General features: G+C 38.0%; 1 protein-coding gene across 1 annotated transcript in view; it reads right to left on the bottom strand.

The window, feature by feature from the left end:
- SIK2 (salt inducible kinase 2) overlaps positions 1-15,853 on the bottom strand; it is an 811,735-nt gene that overhangs the window by 57,064 nt on the left and 738,818 nt on the right. Inside the window, exon 12 of the mRNA XM_044080995.1 lies at positions 14,364-14,524. Within this exon, the coding sequence (XP_043936930.1) occupies positions 14,364-14,524 (161 nt within the window). The remainder of the gene's footprint in view (positions 1-14,363; positions 14,525-15,853) is intronic.

Below are 15,853 nucleotides of genomic sequence, written 5' to 3'. Positions count from 1 at the left end.
GCGAAAAGGCAAAATAGCAAAGCGGCTTTTCAGCGAATTCTTTCCCTGGGAAAGAATTAGTTTGGCAACTTTCGCTACTTTGCCTTTTCAGCACTGTAGTGCGATCTCGGAGTTGGTATATTTAAGTGTGGGGGGGGGGGGGCATTATGTAATGTTTTACAGTTTTTTTTTTCTTTTTCGGAACAGCGATTTTTTTCCCTTGGAAAAGAAATCGCTGTTCTGAGGTTTCGACATTGTAACCCTTTGCTTACATGGGGTCAATTATGTGTCTTTCACTCTTCTGAGCATGCGATATCATAATATAGACCCCACAAAATGTGGGTGTGCCACATTTTCAAACTACAAGAATGATTTTGTAGTTCTAGTTGCACTAAACCCAGATTTATCAATGCTTTTATTTGAAATTATTAATCTTCAAAAAGTCTACTGACTGTTGTGGTATATATTTAATCTACTAACTGCCATAAATTGTCTTTCTGTAAATTGCTTAAGTTCTGAATGCTGTGTATCTATATCAATGTTTGTATTTGCTTTTCTATCTGCACGCTTGTGTGTGTGTGTGTGTGTGTGTGTGTGTGTGTGTGTATGTATATGGGTCTGTAGAGACTGATGCTACAATGGAATAGTACCATTTGTAACCATTATAAACAGCACCATAAATGTTGGCCGCGATGGTGCAGAGGTTAACATTGTCACCTTACAGCAAGAGATTCTTCGCTTTGGTTCTTTTCTGGCGTGCCTTCTGTTTGGAGTCTGTGGTCAAGTGAATTTCAATGATATCCAGTGTGTGTGTGTGTGTGTGTGTGTGTGTGTGTGTGTGTGTGTGTGTGTGTGTGTGTGTCTGTGTGCGTGCCTTCTGTGAAGGCTGGGTGCCAGGCTGGCAACTCAACACTGTAAAAACCCCACTGCCAATCAATCTGCGGACCGGTGATCTGCTGTGGCAACCCCTAATGGGAGAAGCCAAAAGATATTGCTATAAGCAGCACCATAAACATCACATGTAGATTTTTCTTTTGTGGTTGAAGATGTAAGTTATTTGCAAAGAAATGGTGTATATACTGTTAGCAACTGAGCTACTTTATTATCTGTTAAGTACTAACACAAAAGCAGAAATCTTTAGCCAGAAGAAATAACTGACTGTTTCCTATCAGTAAATAGAAAGATATGGAGTCCAGCATGCAGTAAGCATGTATGTCATTTATTCCATCATAGTTTCCACTGGTGGTTTCTAAGAAAGACATTTTATTTAAGATTGTGTTTGATTTTTACTCTTAGATTGCACTGTGCTCTGCATTAAGAGAATATATAACTATGGTTGCTGTGGAACCCCTAATGGGAGAAGCCAAAAGATATTGCTATAAGCACCATAAACATCACATGTAGATTTTTCTTTTGTGGTTGAAGATGTAAGTTATTTGCAAAGAAATGGTGTATATACTGTTAGCAACTGAGCTACTTTATTATCTGTTAAGTACTAACACAGAAGCAGAAATCTTTAGCCAGAAGAAGTAACTGACTGTTTCCTATCAGTAAATAGAAAGATATGGAGTCCAGCATGCAGTAAGCATGTATGTCATTTATTCCATCATAGTTTCCACTGGTGGTTTCTAAGAAAGAAATTTTATTTAAGATTGTGTTTGATTTTTACTCTTAGGTCACATCTGATGAGATTGTGCTCTGCATTAAGAGAATGTATAACTATGGATGACAAGAGAAAGGTCCTAGGTTAGTCAATTTGGTATATAACATATTGCCAAACCTATTTGAATTTCACTCTGTTTATTCCAAACGGTTTTGATAATGAAGTCAATATATTTATTTGATTTTGTGTAGTTTAGAAGTCAATATTTGGGCATTTAGAATGCCCCATAATAATTATTTTTTATTGGCTTTTACATCTTGGAGCTTAGTGAGGAAATGTATGCTACTCAAGGGAGACAGACAGTGTGCCATGACTACATAACAACATATTTAATAGCACTGATTAGTACTATTGTATGAGCAACTTCTTGTCCTGAGTTATTTACTTGGCTTCTGCCATTTGGGTGTTTATTTACAAGTACTGAAGCATCACAGCCTATCCCATTAGGTCTATTACAATGAATGTAAGAATAGTCCAAACTTGCAACATGCATTTGGATCTTTAAATTGTGTTTACTGTTACATACATCATCATTCTCCATATAGCGGAAGATCCTAAATTAACAACTTTGATGTTAAACTTCCAGCATTTAGCAAAGTTATTTACAGTTGTTTTTTTTCTGTTTCTTTTTATTTACTTTTTTGTTTATTTTGAAATTTGACAAGTATAAATAAGATATATTATGACGACAGAAAATGTCATGGTCAGTGGCTGTACTCTCCAGGGAAAGGGGTGAGGACCACTTGGTGCAAAGCAATGGTCACATTAAACTTCAGATTGACATAAACTGAATCCCTTTTCTTTTCTTTAGCCACTGAATGAATGATAACCATTTATCTTCATTCTCACGAATATACATATACAGGGTGATGGGAGAATTTGTTTTATGTGGATATGCTTTCCCCATGAATGATAGGATTTTCCATAATTCTGCCATAACAATGTGCATCCAAGATGGAGGACCTTCTTACAGTGTTCACTCAAGTGGTAACAGTCACCATCTTGTAATGATCACCCTTTTTTTAACACAGCTATGTTGCCACTAATGTTTGCCTAAGACAGACATGACACTGACATTGTTATTAACTTCTTGCAAACCTCATTGTGGTAGATGTCTGTCTTACACACGGGGGACTCTTCAGTTAATGACTAAGATGATCGTTAAAACATAGGATTATGACTGGGTCTCCAAACAAAACTAGCTTGTTATGTGTTTGAAACATGAATGTCATCTGTCCTGTCAAAAAGAATACATTGCATAACAAACCTGCCTTATACAGAGTACCTTAAAGCCCTTTCCCTCTTCTCAGTCTCCTATAGATTGCTGAGGGTCGATCTGTGCCTGGTTTACAAGGCATCCACAAACCCCACACTTATGAATCTCCTACATAATTGTAAGTCAAGGGACTTGAATTTTGTCTTTGACTTAAAAAGAACATGCTGGAGAGACAGAGATGTGTCCCTGAGACTCTCCTATGGAGCAAGCTTCCTGTCCATGTGAAACTGAATTTATCTATTATCCAGTTTAAGCTCAGCCTATACCAGTGGATGTGGAATAGAAATTTACACAAGGCCTGGTACCCATGTCCCTTATGGACAAAGGTTGCTTATAAACTGTCCCCCACCTGGTATCTCCAAGGAGCAGGTATTAAATGTCTTCTCCAAGGCCAAAACACAGCCTTTATGGGAACAGACAACGTCCTGGGCTGTGTTCTACAGGGGTTAAAACAGCAATTATCACCACTGAGCATGCTTTTCAATTACAGCCTAAGCACTGATTTCATCCCAGTGGAATGGAAAACAGCTAGCATCATCCCTTTGCACAAAGGGGGTGCATCCACAAACCCCGGGAACTATAGACTCATTAGCCTGACCAGTCTTATCTGCAAGGCCATGGAATGAATCATCATGGACCTTATTAACAAAGATATAGGAAATCTCCAAATGCTCGACCCCACCCAGCTTGGCTTTGTCAAGGGAAGAACATGCCTGTTAAACGTGATGGACTTCTTCGAGACAGTCACCAAAGCCGTAGACAAGGGTAAATCTGTGCATACGGCTTACCTAGACTTAGCCAAGGCCTTTGACACAATTCCCCACTCAGGCATCATTGATAAACCCACCCAGCTGGATATCAACCCATATATTGTCAGGTGGGTTGCAAACTGGCTCATTGATAGAACTCATACGGTCAAAATAGGGGAATCCACCTCCTCTTGCAGACCCGTAACCAGTGGTGTTCCACAGGGATCAGTTCTGGGATCCCTACTGTTCGGAATCTACTTCTCAGAAGTGCAGGCTAAAACTAAAGGACTGTGGCTGACAAAGTTTGCTGATGACTTCAAACTGGAGCGATCACTGAAACCCCTAGTGATGTCAACACCCTGCAAGAAGGTCTTATGCAGACTAATGACTGGTGCCAAAGTCATGGTCTTAAACTTAATGCAAAAATGCATTATCATCTCCTTCAGCACGGGTTGATGTTCCTGCAAACTACCACATTAATAGCAATACACTAAGCACACAGTCAGTGGGTGAGAGATCTAGGTACATAGGTTGACAGCAACCTTAACTTCAATTACCATGCCTCCATAGTTGTAAGAAGAGAATTTTATATTACTCATCTCATAAGTAAGAGCATTGCCTCCAGAAAAAAGAGGTTATAGCCCCCTGTACTCTTTCCTCATCAGGCTAATAATAGAGTACAATGCTCCCCTTGGTATGTTCCTTTCCAAAAACCTGCAGCAATTGGAGAGGCCACAAAAGTTCCTTACAAAGAAAAGTCAGGGTCTTCAAGACCTGTCTTACATGGACAGAGTGAAATCACTGCCACTTTACTCTGTGTCATACAGACTGCTGGGAGGTGACCTGTGCCTTGCACAGAGAACAATCTCTGACCCAGCTTTAATGGAAATGCTGCACATTCGTAAGTTAAATAGCACACAGGTCACTCGCTCAAAGGACTTTAACCCGTTATGTGACATCAACAGAACCTGCTGGAGAGACAGATTTGTCTCACAGTGGTTGCCCCACCTTTGGAAACAAGCTTCCTATTCATGTTAAACAAACCCCCTCATTGGCCCTATTTAAGTGTGATATGGATGATTGGATGGGTAAATGGAAATTCACTCCAGGGGTCCGTGTGTGTCCCTCTTGGACAGGGGCAATAGGTGCTGATTTTAGTGTCTGCTTGAACCAGACACCCTTGGGAACACAGGTTGAACTTGGCTAGGCTTGTAAGAGCCTAGTAACATCTTATGATCCTATGATGCTAAATGCCTGGCCCTCAATGTCCTACTTGGATACAGGACACCATTATTCCTTCGGGCTTAGAAAGACCCAATGGGTTGTTAGCTTAGTAACAATCTATGAATTTATGAAATTCAGCTCAAGAGCAAAGCTTGAGAGGTGAAACTTGCCATCCATGTTGAGAACATATAACAAGTATGGTTATGACTGGAAAAAGCCGATCACAATTCATTGTAGTGTGTGAAACTTAACCTGCTTCCACATATAACAGATGGGAGAGAAAGTGTAGGAGCACAAAATGTTTCACAGCTTTGAAAGTTGTAACATACTTACCACTGCCACACAGAGAGCAGCCACCACAGACATCCTTACCACTGCCACATAGAGAGCAGCCACCACAGACATCCTTACCACTGCCACAAAGACAGCAGCCACCACAGACATCCTTACCACTGCCACACAGAGAGCAGCCACCACAGACATCCTTACCACTGCCAGACAGACAGCAGCCACCACTGCCACACAGAGAGCAACCACCACAGACATCCTTACCACTGCCACACAGAGAGCAGCCACCACAGACATACTTACCACTGCCACACAGAGAGCAGCCACCACAGACATACGTACCACTGCCACAGACAACAGCTACCAGAGAACAGTGTTGGGAAGCAGAAATATGTTTAAAATATATTTAAACCCTGCATTCACACATTGGAAATATTGAACAAGTAACACTGGAAATACTGAACAAGTTGGTGTACCAGTTTCGTTCAGTATCACACTCAGGATTCAGAAAGTGCCATTCGCAACAGCCAACCCCAGGATTACCTACCTCAGCAAAAAAAACAAAGTACTGGATTTCCACCCACCGTGAAGGGTTGTTTTGCCTACCACGAGTGAGACAGGAACACTAGATATAGAGAAGGATGTGAACAAACTTAATGACTGCCTAAAGGTATTTTGATAAAAGTAGCTTTAAAAAAAAACTGCAGCTTGAGGCTGCCTATTTTAGGCAATGTCTCTAAAAAAAATTAATACCAAAGGGTTTAAGGAATGACTGTTAGTAGATCATGCCTACATTGCAGAACTTGAATGTTTATTCCAGGAACAAGGATTCCAATTACTAAAAATATCTGAAGTGAATATATGATGATGAAGAAAAAAAAATAACATGTCTTTTTGCAGTTCAAATTTGATATAGATGCCTGTTAAACAAAAAAAAACTAATAAAAAAAAAAAATTAGTTAGGACAGGGCAGTGTACTCATCTAGTCAGGCTTACCCTAATTTAACTATTAGACTTCCAGTTTCTAAGAATGCAGAAACAGACAACAACATAGTACAGTGAAAAAGGTGCTTCCTTCTACCTCTTCTACGAGGGGAGTGAGAAGAAGCAACAGATTAAAGGGACAACAAATCAAGCAAAGCCACAGCCACTAAAGAGAATGTTTTTGATTTTACTACACAATTTTTACTTTAGAACTAACTGTAGACTCTGTTGAACTATTATTTATTAGGGATATTTTTTTTATCCCTAGCACATATGGAAAAAAAAAAAAAACTCTTATTGATTTGAAATGTTACATAAATTAGTTTGAATTTGAGAATGTTACTTAAACAAACGACCACAATAATTTATAAAAACTAAGGTTACCTAGTGTATTTTAACCCTCCCATTCAACAATCTCTACTGCTTTGAGCAGATGTGTGTGAATTGATATAAGACATCTTTTCACTGTTTCTAAAACAAATATGGGCTCTAGAAAAATACAAGGAAAAATGCTGATCCCAGGCTTATCAAGTTTCAGGCTTATGAAGAAGGTTAATGTAACTGAGGGCCAACTCAAGGCCATATTAGGGGATACTGATCTTTTCTTCTTTGCAAAAAAAAATTTTTTAGACACATACAATTACATTGACATCATTACACCAAGTTGCCTGTTATGTTTTGGAACCACAAAGATACACAAAGACCATAAATTTAAAAAAAAAAAAAAAAAAAACCATCTGCAAGGACTCTTGGTCCTCTTTCTTCCTGACATCAACAGGTATTGACTTCAACCCTGAGTTGAACTTTCTAACTGTTGATGTAGACAGGATATATACATAATCACTGAGCTCTTAAGCATAGTTACTGTCTTCTAACTTTTGTATTCGACCAGAAATATATTTACAGAAATGTGGAATAAATAGAACTGCAATATTTCATGTATATTGAACCCGTTTTGTTTTTTACTACATTGCGGCAATGTGGGTGGCAATCACAAGGCCTGTTGTGATTGCCACCTGACCCCTTGCACACTACAAACGTATACAGGGGATAGCAGGCCTTATAAAGCAAAAATCCAATGCCTCAATGAGTGGATGATGGCTCTTGTTCTCAGAGAACACATGAGCTGTAGGGGTCTCACCCCAGAGAATAAGTGACTGCACTGGATGACTGGGAGGGACAGGCCCAATAGTTTGTGAGAAAGACTGGGTCCTTCAGAAAACATGTCCCATTTTGCAGTATTCTAATTACAGTTTTGTATGTTCAGTACAGAATCGAGGTACTTTTAGGAAATCTAGCAAAAATACAAAAACGACCACTCACATAGAAATCCCATAAACTGCAAATCAGTCTAGTTGGTACTAATTAAAAGAAGCATATGACATCGGCATATACTCTTTGTGCCTGCTGTAAAGATTTTATGTTGCTTCACTACTGTAGCTGCTGAAATGTAAATATATATATAAATAGGAACATGCTAATATCACATACCGTGAGAAACCTGGACTTTTGAACATAACGACTTTATGTAACACTTGCTATATTAATCTTTGAAATGCATCCTGTCTGGGCACAGGTAATAACTGAAAAGGGTCTTTGGACTAGTATGCTATATTCAGTTAAAAACAATAACCAAAATATGACAAACATTTAAAGTATCTTAAAACAAACTATAGTCTTAATGACTAAATAAATAAGAAAAACTATCATGCTAAGAAAAACTGTTCAGATCACCTTTAACTGATTTGTCAGTAAGAAGATGGCACTTGAATATACCAAGTGGAATGATATCTATAGATCTCTTTAACACATGAAACTGCGCCTTGTTAGCTATGAAGTAAAGTATGACATAACGGAAAACTATAGGACAAAAACAAACAAAAATAGCATAATAAAAATAAACGTCACATAAATTTCAATCACTGCTGGTACTGCAGACCAGTAAGAATTGCATGGTCTCATGCAGTTGGTTTGTCCATAGGAAATATCAGCTGTGATATCATCAGATCAACCAGAACTTAAAGAAAATATCCCAGGAGTTTTTTTTTTTTTTTTGCTTAGTGCCATGACAAGTGTATGTTTTCATGAGGATGTACGTACACAACAGGCAGTCAGTAATTTGTCCCTGGGGCTCCATATTCTGCCACATACTTTAGGGTTACCACCTGTCCCACTTTGAGAGGGACAGTCCCTCTTTGGGCAGTTGTGTCCTGACAAAAATATTAAAAAGGGCAAATGTCCTGAGATTGTAGGACATAATTACATCCCATATTTTATGTAATAGTTACATAAAATAGTTATTTCTGTATCTAAAATACCTAAATGTTACAAGAAACATAGTAAGCAACTAAACTGCTACAAGAATAAGCTTTTATTTAGGAAAAAAAGTTAAGTTCTATCCTTTGTACTGACCATGGGTATGTGTTGGCCTGTAAAATCTGATGTGTGTCCCAAAATGTACCACTTTGGCCATTTGAAAAGGTGGCAACCCTAACATACTTCCATAGCTGCCACAACCTCCTGTGTACTTGGACATGGAGGAAATCTCACAGACATGAGTATTACATCATGGAATGCTACTTACTGTGGGATAGGTTTAGGTCTTAGGAGCTGAGACATCATCTGTTCTTTTCCAGAGAGGGATAAACAGCTTTTCACTTTATTCACAATTATTTCTTACTGTAACAGGATGAAACCATACATAGAATATAATGTTGTCATTTATGTTAGATTTTTAATTACTGGCTGAGCAGATACATTTCCGGGAGGGTTACTTTCCATTTATACATTTTTCCATTTATAGCCCAGTGGTTGCTCCCTGGGGAGTCACGGATGCTAGTAGAAGTGTAAAGGAAAAACTAGGAAATCCAAATACAGAGCACATAGCACTTGAGATATACAGGGTTCCATAAATACTAGTATTATTACTACTAATAAATAAATAGATCTGTTTAAGCATTTACTTACTTGGTTTAAAAACTGATAACTTTCACTACAGTCAGCAGCCTGCATACTAATGAAACCTGACTTTTGCTTACAGTTGTACAGTACATGTGAAGATTATAAAAATGCAGTTTGAATCTTCAAGACAACAGTGCGTTTTCAGTTCATTACCTAAAGTAAAAGATTATATGGCTATCATAGATAATATTACAAAATACTATAGTGTTTTAATTGCTTCTATTGTTGTGCTAAAGAGTTATTTATGTTCTACTTCTAAATTATGTAGATCTCCAAATATTTTAAATGTATGCTATATCAATTTAAATTGTATGTCACTGTCCTGTCTATTTCTTTTTGTACTGTTGTTCTTACAGGACGTGGGTGGTGGCTGTAAAGGTCCTGTACCAGTCCTCCAACCTAGTTATCAAATAAACAAATAAATAAATAGTACATACATTTTGCCAGAGTTAGCATTCACACTATCATTTAAGTATCTATGCAGTATGGCACAAATGAGAAAGAGTGAACCAGATAACAGTACTAGTTCAAACAGCAACATGCTCCAGTCAAAAAAAAATGCATTATGTACAAGATCTGTGCAGAATGTAGACATCTCCTCCATAACACCACCTTCATGCCAGAGCTTGTCCCTCCTTAATAAACAGTGTAATTATTCAGACTGATGGCAAACAGTGGCTAGCTTACTACACATCAGCTTAAAAAAGATTTGTGATACTGCCACCTTAGCTTTGTCAGATTTTTTTGACAAATTCCTAAGTAAAACCTTACATTATATGGCTTGCTAAATTTCTTATGTAAGACTACTACAGTCATAACTGATGCTTAATATTTTTTAATCATAACTCTTAACCTATACTTGAAAACATGTAATTACTGTTCTAAATTTACATCAACTCTTCCTGTTGTATTGTGCTACCTTAGAATTTTATATTTTTTATGTTACTTTTGTATTGAAAGACAACATTTGTAAAACAGATACGTTTTAAGTACTTAATTCAAGATGTTAATAAATTAATTCATATACTATATAAATATAAAATAGCTATTTTAAGAAAAGTTACATACTAACAGAGACCTTTAACATGTTGTAATCTTTACATAGTCAGCATCAGTATATGTTATTAAATAGAACAGTCATTGAGTTTAACCTTTACCTGTGAAAGATGCTACGTTTATACGGTACTGTATATTCTGTGAGTCATTTACTTAGTGCCTTCTGGTTTGCAGTCACAACAGCTACTGCCGTGATTAACTATACAACTCTCTTACTCCCCTTAGACCACACTGTGGCATTGCAGTAACCATCCTCACCTTCACGTTCTGCTGTAGTCACTGGAGCCACGATAAAGCCTTTAGCCTCAGTCATTGAGTGCATAACCTCCTAATTAAGAACCCAGCACTAATAGAACCAAGCAGGCATTCAAAAGAAATGTCACGTACACTGTACAGCTCAGAGATTTACTTCTCAAAGCACAACTTATCTCCAACACAGACACAGATTCACATTATGTAAACAACTTAGATAAAACTTCCTTTTATGAAGATTTCCAAGCCATCATTTTTTCAATTTTTTGAATGAAACATAGATACTCACTCGACTGCGGTGTTGGTGCTGCGGTAGCGTTGTCACCTCACAGCAAGATGTTATCCCGTTTGATTCTCAGCTAGAGCATCTTCTGTGAGGAGACATGCGTGAATGGGCGTACCTTCGTTGAAGGTTGTGCATCAGGGCTGGCAACTCGGCATGTAAAAATCCACTGCCAATCATTAGCAGACCGGAGTTCCGCTGTGGCGACCCCTAACCGGGAAAAGCCGAAAGACAACAACAACATAGATACTCACTCAGAAACTACATTAAATAATGCAAGAATACTTTGTGTGTGTTTAGTAGGTGGTACCAATAAAGCACACACCTGTCAGTTTCTTCAGATCTCTGCGAATGAAAATAAGAGGCTCGTTTGTTTTTCTTCACTTATGTTTTGCCTGTCACTTATGGCATTATGTCTGAAGCTTCCTTACTGTTATTACTAGTGTAGTTCATGACTTTGTGCTTACTGAGCCATGTATGTTCACATACCTTGGAATCTGCTCTGAAGGACCTTTTGCATTTTAGCAAAAAGAAGAGCACTAGAACTACTAGATATAAGGATTTAAACTTCGCTTTTGACTTAACTAGGGCATGTTGGAGGGACACGTATGTATCTCAGAGAATTTCCACTTTCTGGAATAGGCTTTCCATCCATGTAAAGCAGAGCCCTTCCATAACCCTACTCAAGCACAGCCTGGACCAGTCAGTAGGAAAGTGAAAATTCAACCCTGGCTGACACCTACGTCTCTGATGGACAGAGGCATGTCCTAACCCCTTAAAAGGCCCAAGTTGTTGTTAGCCTAGATACACCTGTACGTCTATGTGCACAGCCATGTCTGCTTTATATATTTTTTGTAAACCACTTCACATGTTATGACCCTACATTACAAAATGCAACACATAAGTTACAGAGCACCCCGATTGTACTGTCAATAAACTACTAACTGCATGCATAAAAAACCCACATTATATTGTTTTGTGAATTGCATGTGCTTTTTTGAGACAAGAAAGAAATAAAGGAGAGAAACATTTCTCATTGCTCTTTAAACAGTAAGTTAAGAAACAAAGTTGTCTGTTTACGAAATGCTTTTAACACAATTTAATAAAACTACCAGAAAGTCTTGATTATGTTAGCTGGATAGCAGAAATATGTGCAGCTGACACTGCACAATATCGACATTTAACTGAGGTGGACTACTTTTGGGGTAAGGATATACTACAAAAACATGGGAGCATGTCTATAAATAAATGCACGTCAAAGGCCCTTGTCAAACTGCCGTTGGCTGAACACACCTCTGTTAATTTAAATGTTTTTACCTGAAGCAGGTTATTACTACTTTTCTAACAACTAATCTAACATTTCAATGCTATGTAGCAAACCCTTCACGGAAGTATAGCTTGTTTAATATCAGAACCATGTAATTTCCTTTAATTAATAGGTAGGCATGGTAAAAAAAAAATCTGACTTTAAGTAAAAGTTTTATTTTAGTCACTTATGACAAAACAGTAATTAAACTAGGAAGACATTAATTTAGACTTATAATTCTCCCATTTTGCTTTAGACAAAAAAAAAATAGCGTATGACACTACACCACTGTGGAAAACGCTAGTATAAATAATGAGAGTGTCAAATGGTTAGCAGTGGGGTAGACCTTGGACACATATACAATGTCATTTAGACCAATCATCAACTGTAAACTAAAACAGGATGGATACAGTGCTCTGTAATGCCCAGATTACAGTACACCCAACAGCAATGCCACTGAACTCCTTACACAACATCAGGACACTGTAAATGACTCTTACCAAACTCTGTAGATTCAGCTCTTCAGCACAGCCCTGTGCACATAGCGTCTTACAAAGTAAAAGTTCTACTTGATCTCATTATGGAATTCACAAGTCTCCTACTGGCCGCAGTGGCCTTTAACTATAGCCATCTTGAGTATTGCCCAAGATTAGCATACCTATTGGAAAAAGCTATGACAACCCACAATGACGGTGCTCTCAGATTAAAAAGAGCCGCGTTTGGACTGGATGTGGATGAAAGGCATTTAGAAAATTCCCTGCTATTTGGATCTAGACCCCAGTGCATGAGAAAAAGGTGCAGAGCCTGTCACTGCTTAAAATACACTATGTGAGCCTTTACACATTCTTATAAACGTCACTGCTATAGAAGGCAAGGGGCTGATAATATTACCCCTAACAATACTGCTTGCACATTATCAATAACTTTATTTAATGTGCTTTACGCAGCAGTCATATGATTTAGTAAACCTATGAACTTACAATTTATTCAGGTTCCTTTGCATAAATTGTTGCACAGCTTGCTATTTGAATGACAACTACAGAACTAATAGTCGTTTGCAATTCTGCGACATTTATCTGACTTCAGAATGAATACTGTCTGTTACTTTTATGCTGCTGGTTTGGGTAATCCCTGAAAAGGGTTCTCGGACCAGCCCAACTACTTGATTAATAAATAAATAAGTAAATGAACAGAACATGTATAGTGATGTCTGCATATTCATGCTCTTTAACCATCAGTGTCATGACAGCCTCCTGGGATTCTACTATATAAGACAGGTATGGAGAACCAGGCCTTTCTCCAAAATAAACCATCCATGTATATATGTTGTGTAGGAATTCCCCCAACAAACATGCACACACAATCTGTAATGTGGAGGCTGACATTCATACGGTACGAGAATGCATGAGCTCAGGACCACCATGTTGTGATCCTCAGCATGGACTTAAGCAGTTCAGCTTGTTACAGCTGACATTTTGTGTTTCAACTACAAAGACATCAGTCAAAGAAAAAATAGATCTAAGAGTAAAAAGGACAGACTGGCTCACTTTCTCATTTTTCTACTTAACCATCAGGGTGAAGTACAGATCATGTTTAGCTAACAGCTAAGTTTTTCCTACTCAGCTTATGAACTGCCTTATGTCTTCCCAGGCATTCATGTATTTCCTATCTGTTTTTGATGCAGTACTTTAGTAAAGTTGCTCCAGGCATCCATCATCACCACCACCATCACTACCACTTATGTGGAAATTAAATCCTCATATTCTCCCTAAATACGATATTTATCCATACTGAGCCAATTGTTATCATTCATCCATCCATCCAATCATCATTCTCTCTTCTGAATGATGGAACGCTCTTGAAGAGTTTTAATCCTTCTGAAGCAGTTAAACATCTGTGTGCAATGTCTCTTCTCTCGATTTTTTAAATGATAAACAAGAAGTTATTTTATTTTCTCTTTCTTTGTCTTTGTCTGTCTGTCTGTTGTGAATGGTCTAAACCATTTGACTGCCATCTATGAAATTACCTCTATGTTGCCCAAGTCCTTGCAAAGCAGGGCTCTCCATACAAATTATACTGTTCAGATTTACTAATTATGCTGAAGGTTTGAGATCTGTATCAGGGCACTAAGGAAAATGCAGCATCTAAGCATTAAGAAGAGAAGTCTTTTCTCTGGGTGGGGCGATGGATTATCTGTCAATGCAGTACCACTAAAGGATATAGTACTGGAACCTCAGTACAGAACACAGGCATAGACCAATAAGTGGTGAAAACAGTAGATGAGATGCTTTTAAGTACTAATGCTATCCTGCGCACAATTCTAACAACATTTATATATTTACCTGCTGATGAGTGCTGAGCAGCTCTTGAAAATGAGTAGGAGAAGTTATATTGGGGTCTTCACTGGAACCCATCTGCTCGTACAGCATTTGAACTTTGTTAAGCTCCAGAATTCCCTTAGTTCTAGCCAGGTTCTGAAGGTGCTGTCTGAATGCTACAAGGCCTAAACAGGGTTAAAAAGAAACGTAGGTTAGCACATATAAATTCCTGGCTTATCCTAACATTGGTATGCTTTAGTTGTACAAATACAATTTTTAAACATCTGAGGATAGTGCAGATAAATTTAACAGATGATTTAAGAATCATGATTAACTTTCTTCTGGTGAATCGCAAGTTTTTCTCAAGAAGGAATATGTATATCACCACTGTTTTACATTACAATTCTTCATATATTAGGCAAGCCAAGTATACACCATAACATGGAGTCTGCAAGATTTATGTTACATAAATTAAAATCCACGCTGAACTTATTGGAATACTAGGAATATTATCTTACCCAGACTTAAAAATCTTTCTTGAAGATGCATCACTTGTGAGTATAATAACTTTTTTATTATTATCATAATGACATTGGGAAGTTATCTACACCAGTGAAATACCACAGTGACAACATGCCCCTAAGAGTTGACTCATTTGTTTGGGATTTAGGAACTTGTATGGACAATGACCTAACTTCTGACCAACATATGTCCATTGTTGAAAGAAAGTCGATATATATTGCACAGCTTATAAACAAAGGAATTGTGTCTAGATATACGGCTGTCATGTCCCCATTTGCTCAGACCTCAGTAGGCCATTCACTGAATATAATGCCCCCTCTGGCATGTACCTGTCCAGACACATGCAACAACTGGAACGCCCACAGAGATACCTTATTAAAAGGATACAAGGCTTAAACAACATGTCCTACATAGACCAACTCAAAGCCTTATCACTTCACTTTGTATCCTACAGACTGCTAAGAAGTGACCTGTGTCTGGCTTACAACATATCCTCTGACCCAAAACTGATGGATTTACTGCACATCAGTAAGTCAAATGGCATAAAAAATACTCAGTCTAGAGATGTAAACCTCTTCTGAAACATTAACAGAATGGTTTAGAGGAATAGGTATATATGACAGAGGCTACCACTGTTCTGGAACAGACTCCCCTCACATAAAACAAAGTTCATCCCTGTCTATATTAGAGTGCAACTTGGATCTATGGATGGGAAACAGAAAACGTACCCCAGGACTGTTACTTGTAATACTGATGGACAGCTCCTAAATGCTTTATCCCAACTATGGGGGGGGGGGGGTCCCCTCCAATTATCTATGGTACGATCCCTGTTTTTATCATTAGGAGTAATATATAATTATCAAACATGGATGATTAAGGTCAATGTATAATCAAACGGGATTGGTTAATTCATGTACCAAAGGGAAATTGGTTAGGCTTAAAATGGATCGCAAGGGCAGTTGTTAGCCTAGTACTTACCTGTGAACATACGA

The sequence above is a fragment of the Protopterus annectens genome, chromosome 8.part0 (genome assembly GCF_019279795.1).
Source record: "Protopterus annectens isolate FY-2018-M chromosome 8.part0, PAN1.0, whole genome shotgun sequence".
Taxonomy (NCBI): Eukaryota; Metazoa; Chordata; order Ceratodontiformes; family Protopteridae; genus Protopterus; species Protopterus annectens.
This window is presented reverse-complemented; position numbering and strand designations above follow the sequence as displayed.